The 20,078-nt window shown below is 36.0% G+C and overlaps 1 protein-coding gene across 2 annotated transcripts; it reads right to left on the reverse strand.

The window, feature by feature from the left end:
- Positions 1–975: 975 nt before the first annotated feature.
- On the reverse strand, positions 976–18,849 carry LOC120329427 (A disintegrin and metalloproteinase with thrombospondin motifs gon-1-like). Of its 2 annotated transcripts, XM_039396044.2 has the most exons (32): positions 18,690–18,849; positions 18,323–18,539; positions 17,901–18,066; positions 17,399–17,723; positions 16,786–16,966; positions 16,516–16,659; positions 15,769–15,915; positions 15,319–15,468; positions 14,928–15,101; positions 14,603–14,773; positions 14,062–14,238; positions 13,706–13,882; positions 13,426–13,599; positions 12,957–13,133; positions 12,457–12,633; positions 11,820–12,005; positions 11,340–11,519; positions 9,986–10,153; positions 9,469–9,642; positions 7,817–7,996; positions 7,476–7,649; positions 7,014–7,196; positions 6,227–6,400; positions 5,859–6,038; positions 5,202–5,375; positions 4,545–4,718; positions 4,160–4,306; positions 3,817–3,933; positions 3,211–3,542; positions 2,714–2,780; positions 2,146–2,397; positions 976–1,650 (listed from the first exon to the last, which is right to left on the reverse strand). In XM_039396044.2, exons 1-32 carry the CDS (start codon positions 18,762–18,764, stop codon positions 1,577–1,579), a joined length of 5,568 nt encoding a protein of 1,855 aa, XP_039251978.2. In that variant the 5' UTR covers positions 18,765–18,849; the 3' UTR covers positions 976–1,576. The 2 variants fall into 2 exon arrangements, with proteins under 2 accessions (XP_039251978.2, XP_039251980.2); XM_039396046.2 differs by lacking the exons at positions 7,014–7,196; positions 7,476–7,649.
- Between the last annotated feature and the right edge of the window lie 1,229 nt (positions 18,850–20,078).

A 20,078-nucleotide genomic window follows, 5' to 3' on the forward strand; every position in this document is an offset into this window, starting at 1 on the left:
GTTCTTAAAATTGGGCTTGTCACGAAACAATAGATACATCAAAGCAACGTATTAGAGTTGTTTTTATTGTTAAAACAGATTAAATTTAATGAATTTCAATACTAAATGTTTTCTCCCGAAGCATACTCTTTGGTACCTCGCCCCATTTCTTTTTCAATATGTTTTTTTTAATATTTTTAAAGGAGTATCGTTGTCAGATTCTACATGCTCAGACGTCACAACATTACACAAAATAGAAAACTATTTTATTAGTTAGAACAGCATAACTTGCAATAAACCTTTGCTTATGACTCATCTAGACACCCAAAATGGTATTCTACACTTGTTGACTTCTTTTTCGAATCAGCATCTGAACACTTTCCCATTTACGGGACAAAGTTATTAGAAGTGTAATTATCAAGTACTACAATATTCACCAGAATGGATTTCATATATTATGAAAACCGAATACTTTGAAATATAGGCAAATCCGACTTGTTCTTCACATACTGTATCGTTATATATCTGGTTACCAGACTTGATAATGTCTGAACAAAAACAACGTCCTGTATTCGGAGTCAACAGCGTCAGTTTTTATTGATTGATAGAAGGTTCTGAAGTGTCCTCGAATCAAAACAGGACAATATACTATGTATGTCTGAGTGCATGAATTGGTGATAAAAATTTGTTATACATGGTTTGTTCTTTTAGTAAAATGTATTATATGAATCACATACGAAAATTTGCAAGATTTTTTTTATTTAAATTTTTTTTGAGAGTTTAAAAGCACCACATGTGATAAGATTGCTATGACTGCCAATGTTTTTATATCACGCTATTATACTTCTGCACTGGGATTATGAAACCCATAATGTCACTTTATTAATGGTTGAATCTTATTGATTAATGTCATGTTCAGAATATTCTTCGTCAATTACTACCTCTATAAAATCTGCCAAACATTCACGAAATCCATCCCGCGTTCAGAAAAACATACATTGTCAGAGTTGTTTTATTAGTATATTGTAGGCATATATTATACACAAATGTAGACGAATAAAATGTGTTAACTCAGAAATAAGTATCTCTCAATTATATCTATTGTTTGTTCATCAATGCTATTTCAATTCTAATACTTATATGGTGATTTTCAATTAGTATTTGTCTAATTTCTAAGATGGTGACGAGGCAATGGCGAGGTACTGAAGGCAGTTCCAAGTACTATCAAGGATAATGGCATGCCAATAATATGTTCTAATTCTTGGACTAGGAAATAGTATTAGTTTTTTTGTTGACTGGCTATTTCGACGCATAAAAATCTGAAAATTTCGATATTAGATTGAGAGGAAAATATAGCGAAAGACTATGGAAAAAATATTATATATATAATTTTAGTATCTGAGGCAGGGAGGGATTCACTAAAAAAAATACTCAATATCTAAATATTCAAAAAAACATTGATGACAATCAGACAAAGTTCTTGACAATCTACGATATTTTTCTGAAGTTCTCTGTATTTATTTTAATTTCGAATGTTCATCGCCATAGAAACCAACGTAGAGTTATTTTCTTGACGACGATGATCAGAATCAAGTTTCTAATTGTTTTTGTCCTTCATCATGTCTCCGACGGGGCCTTGCGAAAATGGTATATTGATTCCCAATTTTCTAACTGTAAAACACAAAAAATGTTAATATCAGTTTTAAATTCATTTATTCTGTGCTATTTTTATTATACACCCCCTGGTTCCTCATTTCCAGTCACGCAGCCGGGTGTATATATTCATATGTATAGATTCACAAATGGCTATTTTCAAAGTGTTCCAAGTATGAGGGCCAGGCTAACACTGCTATAAAGTAGATTGTGATATTTTAGATACAATGTCATGAGCGTAGATGTTTAAAACGCTCGAAACTGTGCTATGTTGTTTGTGTAATAAAGCTACAACTCCCGAATTTGCACTATTGATTCATGACTCCTATAAGTAAATTACTTGCTCCTAAGTGTTTTATTATTTCTTTATCAATTATTATTCTCTACAGAAAAATCAAATATTTTGTCAAATTCAACCCATCTTAGTAATACTTTCATTAAGTTTACTTTGTCACACCTTTTGACAAAAATTTAATTTTAGCAAAACGTTTATGTGCAAAAGATTTTACTCACGTTCTTCTTCGGATAGAAGACCATCCAATCCAATGTTACCGTCGAAAGTATCAATGGTTGTTACTCCATCTGTACCTGTTTGAGTAAGTGTACTGGTGGTACCTGAGCCATCCGTGACGACAGAAAGCGATCCACTAGATGAAGATGTAACGGTAGATGATCCGCCACCAGTAGAAACGAAACCTCCTCCGCTAGTAAGGAACCCACCTCCTCCACCACCACCAGTTCCTCCTTCGGTGATGATAGCTTCATCTTAATCATTAAAATAATGTTTACCATAAAGCATTTGTTTTTATATAAACTGTTTATCAACACAAACGTTACCATAATACCTTAAATAAAAATTATATAAATATAATATACTAATTAAGGACCGGTTAAAAGATTGGAGATTGCTGGTACTAGTACCAAGTTGCCAAAAATTTAAAAAATATATATGTTTTCAACTTCCATTACGAATGGTATACAATGTACATATAACACTACTTAACTGTAGGCAGTATCAAGCTTAAAATTCTAAAACCTAGAAATATATCCATTAAAAGCATTTTAAGAAAAAATGTTTTACCTGGAACAAAGCACCAAGGTACATTGGGGATTGAGTTATCCCAGCAGCAGGAAAGTGCCATACATTCCTAAAAATAAAGTTTCAGAAATAATAGTATAGAAAAATAAAAGCCGATAAAACACCGTTATCAAACTTGTGACGTATATTTCAAGGTTTGGGATAGGTACATGACAACTGAGTGTTTATAAAAAAGCTTCTTAAAGTTGATTGAATATCAAAGAATTGCATTATGCTATTTTGCGGGTTTCACATAACCAGGATGCAAGTCACATGGTAGCTAAACTTCCAAATTCGTCAGGTCGTTGTGAGTATATTACGTTTTTTAACTACACACCTGATTTCATAAAACAATTTGCATCCAGTATGGAAAACATTCAAACCTAAGTATTTATTTAGGAAAAAGAAGTCTTCACTAGTGAACTTCTGGATAAAAATCGACCTTAGATATGCGCAAGATACAATTTGAAAAACAAAGAGCTAGATTTTCTTATACTTACGCTTTGCGTTATTCCTTCAAATCCACAATCTCGTCGATCACCTATTCCGGTACATGATATCGTAGTAGTCGTGGTACTAAAACCTCCACTGCTACCACCTGTGATGACAACACCTCCACCACTGACACTGCCTCCCCCTGTTATAACTGCACCGCCACTACTGCCGCTTCCACCTGTTATAAATGCACCACCACTACTGCCGCTTCCACCTGTTATAACTACACCACCACTGCTGCCACTTCCGCCTGTTGTAATTACACCGCCGCTGCTACCGCCAGTGACGTAGGTCTGTCCGTCATCTGTTGGGCAACATTCTCTTGTCCTCCGATGCTCTGTGCAGTAAAAAGAGAAATTCGTCGAGTTGCTTGCCTTAACCTTGAGTTAACTATTTATTACTCTGAGATTTTTGTGTTATTCGAAGAAAATTTAAGTAATAAAATCACTTGGAAACAAAAAAGATTGGTTCGAAACGACGGTTCCGAATTATGAACCTCTTGTCATTACTCCTTTACTTTATTCATAATTTTTAAAGTTTATAAAATTTTTTAACTCCAAGTAACAATGTGGTGTTTTATATTTTCAATTTAATTGGAACAACCTACACACCTTCTCCACCACATGTCGTTCCGCCTACGCAGATTCTCGTTTGTTCTGACACTCCACATCGGCCGCCACAAGACGACCAAGATGACCAGGATGACCAAGATCCGGAGTCCTCAATTGCTGAGAAAAACAAGAAAATACTACATTACATCCTTGTAAAATATTTGGAACAATTTTACAAAGCGTGCAAAATTATCAGTGATTTATTTTATAATTATTTTTTCAATTTAAAACTGAACAGATGAAGAACTACTTTGTCTAATTTCACAATGGCAAGTTTTGATCGATATGAGCAAAATTAAACCAAAATATATGCCTGTCAGTAAAATATTTAATTTATACTTACGTATGCATTCAACGTCATTACACACTCTTGTTTCTCGTGATCTTCCAAAACATTTCTTGGCTGAACAAAATCGAACTCTGGCCTGCGATCCTGAATTGCATGTAGCGCTACATCTCGACCATTCTCCCCACTGTCTCCATGACCCAGCTGTATTAAAAAAAAATTTAATTAAATAAAAAATTAAAAATATACAAATAAATGAGCTTCAATTCAGTATCAATATTTTTTTACTGAATTTCGGAATTCTTGTAATTATTCAATCAATTATTTTGCAAATATAAACAAATAAAATGAGTAATCTAATTGCAATGTGGATTCGAAGGGAAGATAAAATCCATTGAAACAGCTAATTACTGTAATTTAAAATATTTATATATATACTCACGACAATCGTCTTTGAAGCATTTGATTGTAATGAAAAAATCTCTTCGATCTGTACTGCATTGAGAATCTGATGCTTGAATTCCAGACACGGTTTCACATCTTCGACGCTTTTGTTGTTCGCCTGATCCGCACGGTACAGAACAAGCCGTCCAGCTTCCCCAATCGGTAAATCGATCTGAAAGATTTATATAAAATTTTATCATTTATTTAATATTAGCATGCATAACATTTACAAGAACTAATATGTTTACTATACGTTAGCCAAGTATAGCTATTCTGTGACAATATAATTTGAATATTTATAAATATAATTTAGAACTCATATTCTGCACTCATCCCCTAAAAACGTTATTTAGTTAATTGAGAAATGTGACGATATGTCACCACTCACCATACATTCATATGAGATGGAGTTATAGGTAGTAATAATTTATTTTCATTTACAGCTCTGGATGCATCAGCGATTTCAGCTGTGACAATTTTGATACCACGGTGGTCTTATTATTACTTGTTTAAATAAAGTTTCGAAATTGAAAAGTACAGTTTGAGATAGTTTCACTGAAATTTGAGTTCGACAACTAAGCAAGTTTTGCATTTTTACACGGTTAAATTAATTTATTGGTATTGGTTGACGGTTAATTTGTTGAAATAAACTTACGACAATCCCCAAGATTACAATCTTGTGTTTCAAATCTTTCGCCCAGTAAATCAGTGCAGAAGCTGTCTGAAACTCTTCTTCCTCCAATAGTCTGACAAGATTTGGATCGAGTTCTGATACCCTCTCCACATGATCTAGTGCACTTACTCCAATCCGACCAGAGGGATAAAGTGTCTAGAATTTAAGAAGTTCAAATTAAAATATCGCATTAAGTATTCTATCCAATTCTGCAACGTTTCGTCCCACCAAAGGTAAACTGCTTGTCTGAGGAAGTCTGACTTTGGTCGGACAAAACGTTACAGAAATACATTTATGTTAGTGTGCAGTTGAACTCTTTAATTGGATAGAATAGTCAAATTTATTCCAACTAAAGTATCATTGCATTATGCGCGTACGGATCCACTATCATGAAGGCATAGAGGAAAGATAGGGAGTTAGTCTCGCGCAACCTAATTTAAAGTTTTAAATTATATTGGTGTGTCATTTTAGGATTTGTAGCGATGCACTTCACATTATTGCCAGTCGAATTTCATTACAATTGTCAGGTTCTTCAATTGATAAACAAATGTATGGTTATGCATGCGCAAAAAAACAATGAAATATGATTGATATTTGAACATAATTTTAACAACTATTCTGTAATATCAGATTTCTTACAACAAGGTCCTCGATCGCATGTTTGCACGTCAAACGTATTAGTATCATATTGATCAGCTTTGCACTTTTCTGGTGAACCCTCTTGTCCTTCGTCGTCAATGCATCTACGGTTTCTAGAAATCTGGCCCGTGCCGCAAGATACAGGACAGGTTGTCCAATCAGTCCATCTTGACCAACGATCTGGAATAAATTTAAAAATGATCAAAAACTAATTTAGATCAAATATAACAGAAATCTGCAACAACGTCTTGGAGTAGAAATCAAAAAATACAAAAACATATTCTCTTAAATGATGTTTGTTGATCTAAGGTTGGTAATGAAGTAAACTAATTCCGTTTTTGACCAAACAAAAAGTTGTGTCCACTCACAGCATTTGTCAATTTGACATGGTCTACTATCAAAAGCATTTTCATCTCCGCAAACTGTTGAAGATGGAGCATCTTGATCTCCTCCGACAGTGACACATCTTCTGCTTCTTGTTTCAACACCTAGACCACATTTTGCCGAACAAGTACTCCATTCTGTCCATCTTTCCCATCTAACTGCATATTCAAAATTAATACATGGTTAACATGGCAAGATGGCTATCGAGAGAGACATACGAGATTGGATGATTTTGTTACATACGGAAACAATCAACTCAATTATTGAACGAAACTGTATTTGTTAGTGCCGATATATCTGTTCAAACTCTAATTATTAGTATCCATCGTGGTTTTATAACATTTGTTTAGTTTTGTTTTGACATCTTCAAATTAGGATTGAGAGTAAATCGTTTAGTTTTATAGAAATAAGTGTCATAAATTAAAAACTACCATGCAAATGAAAAAATTATTTAAATAAAGTGAAAAGATATATCCTTTTTTTATCATTCTTGATACTGCTTTGTACCGCAACCACTACCTCGGGACATTGAGAGATTTTTCTTAACGCTTGGCATTTAGTAGCTAGAAGCGAAAGTTCGAGTTGATATAGAAAAATTGTAGTCACATGAGTTTGAATACTTCGATTGTAAATCAAGTTATTGATGAAAGCATATCCTACACGGAATTGTCAGAAGACTGACTATTGAATTGTCTCAATATAGAGCCCGGATCCACCAATGCGAAGTAATTACTGGATTACAGAAACTTCGTTTGATAGTTTGTCACTTACAGCAAGGTCCTTGGTCGCATGTTTGTACATCAAAGGTTCTAATATCATCATATTGATCAACTTTGCACTTTTCTGGTTGACCGTCTTGTCCGTCGTCGTCAATGCATCTTCGGTTTCTGGAAATCTGGCCGATGCCGCAAGATACAGGACAGGGTGTCCAATCAGTCCATCTTGACCAACGATCTGAATTGAATTAAAAAACAATTCAAACCTAATTTAGATAAAAAAGAGGCAAATCTGCGACAATTTTGAAATAATATATTTAAGGTAATGACATAAATATATTAGGCATTATGAGAAGAAAACTTTTTTTGTATTTCAGTACACTTGATTTTATAATGACAAATAAATGATTGTTTGTTTTTATGAAATTGTAATTTCACCCTCCAAGTGGCAAGCCTAATTCCCTTTTTTTAGTGAATAAATCTGATTTAATTTTGACAAAAAGTTGTGTCCACCCACAGCATTTGTCAATTTGACATGGTCTACTATCAAAAGCATTTCCAGTTCCGCAAACTGTTGAAGATGGAGCATCTTGATCTCCTCCGACAGTGACACATCTCCTGCTTCTTGTTTCAACACCTTGACCACATTTTGCCGAACAAGTACTCCATTCTGTCCATCTTGCCCATCTAACTGCATATATAAAATTTATTCATGATCAACTATGAATGAAAATACTCTCAATGAAATCATTGATGAGAGATGAGAGCTATAGCCAATTTTAATTTTTGATTAAAGCGGTACGAACGATGAATGGCTTTTCTATTTTATTTTCGAATACAAAGATGTACGACACTTACAGCAAGGTCCTGGGTTGCATGATCGAACTTCGAAAGTTTTCAAATCATATTCATCAGCTTTGCACTTTGTTGGTTGAGCTTCTACTCCTTCGTCGTCGACGCATCTACGGTTTCTAGTGATCTGACCAGTGCCGCAAGATACAGGACAGTTTGTCCAGTCGGTCCAACGTAGCCAGCGATCTTAAAGAAGTTTGTGAATAATTAACGGATTGGAAAGTAATCAACGGATAGATTCGAATAAATTGGTAAAATTGAGCAAACATGGATGTCCCTGGAACTTGGTCAGGAATTATAAGTGGCTAAATTTTTACCTGCCTTATACCCGATTCGCAAATCACTCCAATCTAGGTCAAAGTGAAGAACAAAAAACTAATATATCGCCGGATGAGAACAGAAGGGGCCTAAGTCACATTTTTGGAAAATTGACTTTTTTCAATATTTTGTGGTTTTGAGCCATGCTCTACAAGGTGGTGGTCTTGAAATCCTGAATTTCCCAATAATAAAAATTTTAGCTGGACTTAGGCCTAAAATATTTAAGAACAGAATGGGCCTAAGTCCAGCTAAAATTTTTATTATTGAGAAATTCGGGATTTCAAGACCACCACCTTGTAGAGCAGGGGTCGGGAACCCATGGCTCGCGAGCCATATATGGCTCTTTTGGTGACGGCATATGGCTCCCAGAAAAATCTAATATTCTAAGACTAAGCTTACTATTGTTACGAAATTTCAAACACTTTTATAGCCAATTTTGGCAGAAAATTCCCAATACGTTTGAGAACGCGCGCCCAGCACATGTCTATGTTATGTAAGATAATCACCAGACAGGCATTGTGACAAACAAGGGGATTCTGGAACATATAATGTGTTCCAGAATTCATATAAAGCGATAGAGTTTTAAAAACACTACGGAGATGCCTAAACGAAAAAGGGTGATGAGTACCGTAGATTTCAACTTGGGCTGCAAGTGAGCAACCGTTCAAGGCCCGCAGCGACTACATGCAGCATCAGAAATCTCATTAAATGTATATTGACACTGTATGTGTTGACTTTTGAGTAAACATTTCAGGCCTGATTAAGTGAAGAAATGTTATATGGCTCGCACGGAAATGCAATTGAAAATATGTATATTTTATGGCTCTCTTGACCAAAAAGGTTCCCGACCCCTGTTGTAGAGCATGGCTCAAAACCCCAAAATATTGAAAAAAGATAGTCCTAAGTTCCAATATGATGGGCATGGACATCAGAGATGAAATGTCCGAAACTTACATCCCTAAAAATTTGTTCAGTGCAACTTAGGCCTAAGTCACCTTGTTTTACCTTGCATCCCATACAAAAAAATTCAGAAGTTGTTGAGAACAGAATGGGCCAAAGTTTCTTATGGGGGTAAAAAAGCAGGAAGGAATTGAAGCTGAAGTGCCAAAAAATATTGATTACAAAGATATTCTCATCCACATTAAAATAACCAGAGCTCAGGACTTTACTAAGTGTGAATATCTAGAAATTCGAAAATAAAAAAATTCCAAATTGTTTTTTGCGTTTTTCTCAAAACTCAAAATTGTGACTTAGGCCTGTTCTGTTCTCATCCGGCGATATATATATTTGGTTTCACGCGAACATTATTTCCTATTTTAAACTCTCTTAGTTATACTAACAGCATTTGTCAATCTGGCAAGGTCGACTTTCGAAGGAAAGCTCGCTTCCGCAAAGATCATATGATGGAGCATCTTCATTTCCTTCTACTGTCACACATCTTCTGTTTCTTGTTGACGATCCCAGACCACATAATGACGAACAAATCGACCAATCTGTCCACTCCATCCATTGATCTTCAATTTAAAAAGAAAAATTTGTGTCCAAATATGTATACTCATTCAAAAGTGTTTTTTTTGGATTTTCATTCTACTGCTAACTGAAATCAACTCATAATAGTAACCGCATATAATTTTTACTTGGACAAATTTAAAAGTTATAACCACAAAAAGCGTCTGTTCTCTGTTCTCCAAAAAGAGAGCAGCGCACAAATGAGGACACAAGGCATATCCATCAGTTTTGATTGAAATTATTTTTAAACTATTGAAAAATTTGAAAATGTAAGCAGTTCTAAGACTATAGACCTGATCTTGACTCGGAAATCATGCTTCTAAAATAGTTAACAAAAAATTTTCTTACAGCATTTTCTTAAGAAACAAGGTTTGGTTTCGAACCCAGATCCGTCACATTTAATCGATGAAACTGCCAACCCATCCGACAGCCCAATACAACGTCTAGATCTTGAAACTCGACCAGATCCACATGCGGCAGAACAATCTCCCCATTCGCTCCATCTGTCCCACCCATCTAGTGACAAAAAAGACAAGAAAAGTTTTAGAAACCAGTACAATTCAAATAAATTTAAAATTATGTCGTATACCTGATGATTAAAATTCCGTACATCAATACACGTAATTTTGATGTATAGATGTATACCAGAGGAGAATTGATAAAATAGTACAGAAACTTAGGAGTAGTTAGTAATGTGACAAATGGGCAATCCTGAAATATTGGCGATATTACATAGATGTGACGCATATCGAGTGATTAGCGATTGATATGGAATGTATGTGTGAACTTATATAGTGTAAGTAGGCCGTTACCGAGCAGCGGTCATCTGAACCGATTATCTTGAGAAGTTCCGGCATTTTCTCGTACATAATTAATTGATAAAACCTGTTATTCGTTGGAAAGAATTAGTGAACTTGTTTCATTAGATTCTATTTTACACATTATACTTTCGGTCCTAATTTCATTTAACTACCTTCAAAAATAGAAGAGATACAACTTGTTATTAATCGGTCTTACATTCTCGCGGTCAGAGTTCATGACTCAGCATTATGGTAATCTATGGAGAAAGATTGTTCTTCCAGCGGTACTAAAATGATGGTATCTCCGTTATTTCTTGCCGGTTTATTTTTGCAAACTTGGTATCGCTTTCCTATTTCAACTTAGATCTATCTACTGGCACAGTTTTCATTCGAATCAGATAATTTTTTTTTTGTAATATACCTACTCCCAGTGACATAAATCGAGCGACATAAATCGATGCTCTTCATATTTGTATAAAAATAATCAACAATCCTTAAAAACGAGAATATCGGTCAGAGACCGAAGACTTATCGATCGAAAGTTAGGGGATCCCCAAAACAGCGCCCTTACTCCATAGTGACACCTTGTGTCCCATCACAAATTAATTAATAACTCGCTAATTATACGACATAATTTGCCCAAAATCAATAGGCTACTGGTCCGAGATATGATGAATGCACATGCAAAATCTGCAGCAGATCCAATCTCACTTTCGTGAGATATCGCATGCATCTAACAGACAAACAAACAGACAGATAAACAGACAAATACCTATCAACATACTTACCGATTAAAATCGATAAGTAATAAACGAGGGTTAATTTATACACTGCTCCTCTAATTTTTCCATACCCTGACATTTATAATCTATCGTTGTCAAAATGAAATCGAAACCACTTACAGCATTGCTCTCGTTCGCATTGTTGAGTTTGAACGGAGTCGGAGCCGTGTATGTCAGGGGCACAACTTGCGTAGCTTGGTGCGTCGACACCATCAGCAACACATCCTCTTGACCGACTGACAGTACCAATTCCACAGGAAACTGGGCAAACAGACCATTCGGTCCATATTGACCATCGGACTGAAAATATTTTGATAATAATGTCATTGTGCTGTGTTCGTATTATTTCCAATTAAACTCTGTTGTTTGTTGCCAAGATAAACCTTTGACGTTCGGAAAATGCTACCAAAGTGACAGATAGAAGAAGATCCATAGGCTAGTAACGAATATTGATTCGATTCTTTCCAAAATGTTGGTTAGAAAACGTTTTGAAACGCCGACTATTCAAACGCAATGGGCGTTATTTATATTAATATTATCACGTTTTTTTTTCTTGTCTATTATTTATTTTGCATAAAAGTACAATATGAAGTAACTCACAGCAGGGTTCCGGGTTACAAATCCGTGTTTGAAAGTTTGGAGCTTGACCATCGTAAAAACCACCTTCACACTTGTCAAAGGGACCATCCGTGTTATCGTCGGCAACGCAACGTCTGCTTCTAGTTGTTTCACCGCCACCACAATCTTTCGAACATTCCGCCCATCTTGTCCAAATTGACCAACGATCTGAAATTTTCGAAGTTGATTGAAAATTAATCCCATAGTAAATGAAAGTTGAACCGTTAGACAACCATGGTTTGAATTAACTGAATTTAAATGAATTTTCTACTCGTGCAAAACACATATACGACTAGGTGCCATTATCTTTAAACCCACGTACACATTTGCACCCGCAGCTTTTTGCACCCATATATAGATTGCACCCATGAACATTTGCACCCATGGACATTTGCACCCGCGCACATTTGAACCTGCATACATTTACAATGTTCGTTGGAGAGAATGTACATGGATTCAAATGTCCGCGGGTGCAATCTATATGCGGGTGCTGAAATCTATGGGTGGAAATGTACGTGAGTTCAAATGTGCTGTCACCATACGACTAGGACATAATTTGTATATTGACAGAGGAAATAAAAGTGAAAAAATAATAATTTCGGACGTGAACGCAACTTACAGCATTTTTCTATTTGGCAAGGTTGAGATTGAAATGATTGTCCGCCATCAATATCTCGACACAGATTACGATCATTTACTGGTTGACCGTCAGCCAAGCATCTTCGATTTCTAGTGATTTGCCCGGGTCCGCAATCCCGAGAACATGGAGTCCAATCAGTCCAGCGCTCCCATACGTCTTAATAGTAAAAAAAGTTATATTTACTATGTCACATACGCGATAGAAACAGGAGGCACACGAAATATGCAGTATTGCAAATACCAAATAAATTTGTAATTGTACTTCACTGCAGCTCTTTATGGAAAAGGTTTGTTTAAAGCAAAACTTTTATTTTCATCTAGTAAGCTCAGAAACCAAATTTTGACCCTTGTTATCTGTTGTTTACACTAACATGAAACAAATAAAAAGTTGAACATTATTATAGCTATTTGTGTTATTGATAAGAGCCGGCATGAAAGTTCAAAGCAAAAAATAAAAAAACACAATAATATATTACTTACAACAGGGCCCTTGAGTACATTTTTGCACTTGTATGGCACCGAAATCATCTAAACTGTCGCAGGAACCCGGTGGTACAGGTCCAGGTAATAAAGAAGTACATTCTCGATTTCTTTCTGTTTCGCCCAGACCACACGTGCGAGAGCAGATTGTCCAATCGGTCCAGATACCCCAACGGTCTATATGTTAATATAAAAAACCTTCAGTCAAAATGCGGAGTAGGAACGATAATCTGGGCTGTAATCAGGCAATAATTGATATCCGTCCGAAATAGACTAGGAGTAAAATTTATTTAAAAAGAAGCGGAATCGCTAATACACAGATATTTCAGATTGGTGGCATGTTTTGCTACGTTCAATCCTCTGTTTTAACATAATGAAGAAGAAGGATGTCTCTTACCCCATATAGAGGCACGATTTTTATTTCGACTTAAAAAGCTACTGCTTTATGCCTTCAAATGTTTTTACTCACAGCATGGAGGTCCGAAGCAGTCCTTTGTCTGTACAGATTGTCCGCCTTGACGCATACAACCGTCGTTGCTTGCTGATATTTGTCCGTTTTCCAGACAATCACGCACACGATTAGATTGACCGCGGCCGCATGGTGTGCTACATTCTGTCCATCTCTGCCATCGTGCCCATCCATCTAAAAATTTTATAAAATTGAAGAAGAGTTGTATCATTGTTCTTTTTTTTGTCGAATCAACATGAATGACAGATGCATGGGCGATTCAAAAAACTAATATACTCACAGCAGGGTCCGTCTGAACAAGATTTTCTTTCAAGTGCTTTTCCGTTTTCAATATTCCTGCATTGGTTTGGTGCAGTCGATCGAACACCGTCGGCAACACAGACTCTCGCTCGAGTACTCTCACCAGGTCCACATTTTGGACGGCAGGGTGTCCAATCCGACCATTGTCTCCAGGAAACTGATATAAGCGTAATGAAAATAGATACTTTTATCTCTAAATGGCAGGTTTATAATATTTAACATGCGATGAATATAATCTTATTTTAAAATATTAACACTATAAAAGAAGGGCATGAGTTTGCTAGTTTCAAGCTGCAACTGAATTATTTGTTTCTCGAATTTCGAAATCAGACTTACAGCATGATTGGATTAGACAGGGTTTCGACTCAGAAAACACTGTTAATGTTCCGCAGGTGAGGCCACTCTGAATTGCGTATGGATTCCCATTTGACAAGCATCCACGAAATCTTTGAATGATACCTTGACCACAGTCTTGACTGCACGAACCCCAGCTTTCCCACGGTCCATATGCCCCTGTAATTGTAAATCTTGAAATAATAATCATTGATTTTTGAATTCCTTGAGCTTGCAATTAGGAACATTTCAATTTTCCGTGGTTATATTAACAATTTCTAGATAATTTTTATATGAAAGAATTCGAGAACAAGTTTTCTGTTACTGATGTACGTCTTTGTTTTCAGAGGTTAAATCGCCGTATTGTGAATTTTTCAATTTGAGTTCAAAGCATGTGGATTTGTTATATCGTTAGTTTTATTTATGTTACGAAAATAATAAGTAAGAAAAAGAATAGGGAAATAGATAAAAAAAAGTGGATGAGCAGCAATGAAACGGTAAAAATGATGAGAGGAAGAAAAATAATAATGAAAAAACATTTTACAGCATGGGCCTCTAGTGCAATCTCTTGATTGTGATATTTCTCCTATTGAATTACAAGCACCGGGTACCGAAGTAGGTGAGCCATTGCTCAGACACTGTCTGGTTCTTGTCTCTGTTCCGGGGCCACACGCAGGGAAGCAACCGGACCAACTCGTCCATATATTGAAAGAGACTGGTAAAAATAATAATAAAATGTTAGTCGATTCAATTGGGCTAGAGAAAATAGCCCATTTATAGTTTTGTCGGTGTTATTTCAGAACAATCATAGGTTAACTTTAAATATCTAACTAGGCATATGGTTTTCTTTCATAATACGTAACACTTACGGCATGGCTTTGCGAAGCAAGTATTTGTTTGGAAGCTATTTCCTCCATAAAGACTTTCACACTGTGAATCTTCAGAAACGGTGGAGCCATACATACAAGGTCTTGATCTGGTATAAGTTCCTTCTCCACACGACGCGCTACAACCGCCCCATTCTCTCCAAGCTCCCCATCGATCTGAAAATATAGGCGTATTAAATATCGGATTGTATTACCTCAAATTACTAGCTAACTTATTAGTAGATATTATTTGTTAATGTTATGAAATGTTCGCAAAACTGAATTAATGTGGATTTGAAACATAGTATTCGCGAAAATGTCGCCTACGTGGCGGAAATGCTACAATAGCCTACTACATCTACATATTCTTAATTGATTAATTGAAATAACTTACAGGTGATACAATCTTGAGGATTGCACGTTTCTGTCTTTGAGCTTGGTCCAATACAAGTAGCAGCGCCAACGCATATTCTTATGCTTGTCCTTGTACCGCCACCACAGTCTTTAGTACATATTGACCACTCTCCCCAGGCTCCGTAAGTACCTATATTTGACAATGATAGATAGGAGGTATCAAATTATGTCACGCGCATTTACGTACTCCATTAACTTCCCAGACACGGCTTGATTTTATCGTCACATTGTAATTCCCAGGCAGATATATACACCAGCAAAACTAATATTTAAGGAAACATAATGAAATTAAAAGAATTATGAATTTACAGCAATTGTTATAAGTAACCAAAATGAATAAAACTTGTTAGTTTCCGGTCTGATTGTTACTTGATCATTCAGACAAAGTTAAAATTTTGTTTGAAATATTGAATTATCGAATTATACGCACCGTAGCAAGGTTGCGGATTGCATACAATTGTTTCCGATGGTGGTCCGACACAGTTTTGTTCTCCAATACATATTCTTACACGAGTTCTGGTTCCTCCCCCACACTGAGCAGTACAAGCATCATATACTCCCCATACTCCCCATCGGCCTTTAAAAATGTTTATATATTTATATAAAAGCGATTAAATTTCTATATTTCTGTGGTATTCGATGGTTACACACGTCAAAAATATACATAAATAAAACAGTAAAGCTTGAGAGTATAAGAAGTCGTAATGTTGTAGTGCAAAGCACCCCGTACATTTATTCCCATACAATTAGGACTAAGCGACGATCACGGGGCTGTCGCTACGAGTACACTTTCTACGTAATAGACGTATCATTCTTAGTCATTGGCATTCAATAGTGTCGAGATAATTAGTGATGGAAAGACATCTAATACACCAATAGATTTCGTCTTTTGTGTACTTAAAGATGACTGAAGTCATAAGAAGACTTTTACTTTTTCTTCAATTTTTACGGAGCCCTATGGGATACGATATCCCAAACAATTTTCTGTCTTACTTTAATTTAAAGGGGAACACTTTTTTGTTCCGTTGCGATCATTTGATGGTTTTTTCCGCCAGACTTAGTGGTGGTACCGGTATTGGTGTGACCTTGTTGTCCATATATTGCACAATTGCTCTTTTTTGATAAAAATGTAAAAATACCTATGTACATGTTTATTTGCTCTAAAACAATATCATACCTTGGCAGGGTTGAATATTGCAACTTCTGGTTTCCGCCGATAATCCTACACAGTTATCTGTGGAGCAAGTTCGAAATCTTGTCTGAGTCCCTCCGCCGCAATTCAACGAACAACCTCCCCATACTTGCCATACGCCCCATATACCTGATGAAACATATTTATCAATTTTATTTCTCACAAATTCAAGTAAAACGTGATAGCAAGATTATTGATGCATGAAACAAGTACTTTTGAATAAATAAATGTAGTCGATGTACTCCAAATACTAACCTACACACGGTTGAATGTTACAAGATCTCGTCTCCGATGGCGACCCAGGCGGACATGTAGTTCCACCTTCGCACGATCTGGACCTGGACTGAACTCCTCCACCGCATTGAGCTGAACAGATGGTCCACACCGTCCATCGTGTCCATCGGCCGATAACAACACAAGGCTGGAGAGCACAGCCCTAATAAATAAAAATGTTTTTGTTTAGGCTTTTTCGTATCACATCCATTTACAATAAATTCATTTGCAGATTTATTTTTTGGAAAATAATTCAGTTGCACATATAAAAAACCTCTCATTGAAAATGAATACAATTAAATGATTGTTATAATGAAAAATAAAATTAATTCTGAATTGTTCTCTTGCGCTCAAGAAATCACCACGTGTAAAAATTTGAGATATATTTGTTTTCCCTCGCTTTCAAATTCTCCCAATAATAATACCCCTTGAATAGCCTACTTCAATTTTGTTATAATTCAGACAACTGCAGCAATTCTATTTTTGTGGTTTAGAATTCTAAAAATTCCATAGTTTTCTAATTTATATGTTAAATTTCTATATTCGACGATATATGGTGTGCGCATAAAACACTAGAGAAATGAATATTATATACCTCAGCTTGAACCAACGTTCCTACACATCCTGTGTTGTATTGAGGGGAAATTTGTGGTACTTGACCAAAGATATCACCGGTGTATTGCTGTGAGCTCGTCACAACTTGACCACTGCTCTGAATCACACCACCAGTCTGAATTGCGCCACCGGCCTGATACTGGCCACCGCCCTGAATCACACCACCGGTTTGGTATAAAACACTGGCGTCATTAGCTGGGGACTGGCCGATAGGAATACCACCCCCAGTACTGATTACTTCACCAGTAGCTCCTGCCAAAATCCCAGTGTTACCAACAACACCAGATTGCACGAACTGTTGGTTGCTGTAAAATGAAATACAATGTGTTTTACAATCAATTTCCTCGATCTTTTTAAAAAAAAATTATTGTCGCGATTTTTTCATAACAATATTAATTATATTGCATCCCAAGTTTTTCTGTGGGAAACGTAATTCATCCAAAAGTTTGCACTGTGATCCATTTCATGCATTTTTACTATACCTTTGTGAGACAACTATTCGGCCTTCCACGGAGGTTACAGTTGCGAAGCAAACTCTCTGACGTAAGCGATACCCAAGTCCACATGTTCCGCGGCAATTCGTCCACAGTCCGTAGTTACCCCAATAAACAGGCGCACCCTGGTAATCTTGTCTGTTGACGAAATCGCCTGAAATGTATTCATAAACAGATCAGCAAACCAACGGTTGCAGGATGGGTTAGTAATCGAATTTAAAATTAATGTAATTTGAAGGAAAAAAAGAACGTACGCGGCTTTCAGTGTTGAAGTTAGTAAGTATAAATTATCAACCTAAGAACTTATAACAAAAATACAAATCTTTTTACAATACAGTTTTAACATTTAACAAAACGAATGTAAACAAACGCTTGTATTCTATGTTGCAATAACCATGAATGATACGCACCGACATTTGCTATCTCATCCACACGCAACGGCGGTATCTGAATACTGTTCGAGGTTCCAGACACTTGGAATCCTGATTGACCTGACACCACACCTCCAGTGGTTACACCTCCAGTGGTTACACCTCCAGTGGTTACACCTCCAGTGATTACACCTCCAGATTGGCTGCCAGTTATGGTCACTGTACCCCCAGAGAGAACCGCGTCTCCTGGTGGCAGCTGTGACAAAGTAAAAATAATGTAAGTCGAGGCTTTTCTTATTTAAACTAGATTATATTTTACGTTTATCGATGTTTGAATTCTACGCCCAACTTCAGTTTGAAATATATTGGTTTTTTAATATATTGAATACATAAAAATGAATCTTACCACTTGAGCGTTTGAGATGACAAGGAACGATAATAGCAACACGAACGACACAGAGTGCCGTGATGTGTCAGCCATGTTGTATCTAACCTGAAGTTATTACAATATGCCTTAAACAAAAGTTGAATATCATAAGTAATTTATCCGAATTCTTCTAATCATTAATTGTGAAACTGATAATATTCGGCTTAAGATTAATTTTCGTTTTATCGTTTTTATTTATTTAATTTCGACTTCGTATTATCGCGTGGTTGTATATGTTGCGATGTTCACATATGTTTATAGTTGTGAATTTATATTTCTCGATCGCTCGAGTTGTTCATCGATTCGTTCTCAGTCGAGATCAGTGTATTAAGTTTCAATTCAGATTTAAACTTGCCAGCACGTAAATATAAATTTGGCATTGACGATCTATTTCGTCGTAAAAATATAGAATAACCGCGCATAGGCCTGGGGGGTTTAATTTAGATGGAACTTTGCGATTAGACATCGTTGATCGTACCAGGAGACGGCTGTCGGTGAACGTATCCGATAGGATTGCTGGTACCTGTATCGGAAACCCTCGGTCACAACAATGTTAGTTCGCAATAATAGGGTCATAAGATTTTTATTTAACTATTTTTGTAGCATTATGATGTAATTACATATTTTGGTGAACCACGTAAATAAAAAAATAAAAAATACGATTATTGGCATTTGATGATATGAGTGACATCATTCGATGCAACAAGTGGATATTGCGTACAAATATAATTCATATTCAACTTCCGGTGGTGCATGATTGAACAAATTTTCACCGAGCGATTAAGAATCTTTCAGTACAATACCAACGTGAGAGAAAATGGTCACACGGAACACGCAATCATATTGCAGCATATCTGAGACATAGCACCGAGCGGCACCGATTTTATTTTTAGCGGCTTGCGGTTTTGTACATTTTTTCCTGTCAAATTCTACTTCCGTGGCGTGAGTTCAATAATTAAAAGCACGTAGTAAGACAACGACTTTAGAAATAGTAATAGAATATTTGCCATGGATCAACCTTCCTCAACGAATAAAATTTTCCAGATTTTTCGTGAACGGAAAACCTGAAATTTGTAGTTTCAGCGAAATAGTAGTATTAACTACGAAACAATAATTCCCAAACTTTAATCCTTGCTTTTACTAAATCTTTTTTAAAAATTTTCAAAATCCAGCATTTCGGTTGCAACAATACACTAAGACAACTTTCTAATAATATTTTTGGTTCAGTTATTCTTATATCTATTCAGTTTTGAATAAAAATGAAAGAACGAATTCTTTATACAGTATGCTCCAGTTTATAACGTACTTCTAAGCTTAACTAGAACGTCATTTCGCATTTAAAATGTTAATATTCAAAAACATCCATGA

The sequence above is a fragment of the Styela clava genome, chromosome 12 (genome assembly GCF_964204865.1).
Source record: "Styela clava chromosome 12, kaStyClav1.hap1.2, whole genome shotgun sequence".
In the NCBI taxonomy this organism is placed as follows: domain Eukaryota; kingdom Metazoa; phylum Chordata; class Ascidiacea; order Stolidobranchia; family Styelidae; genus Styela; species Styela clava.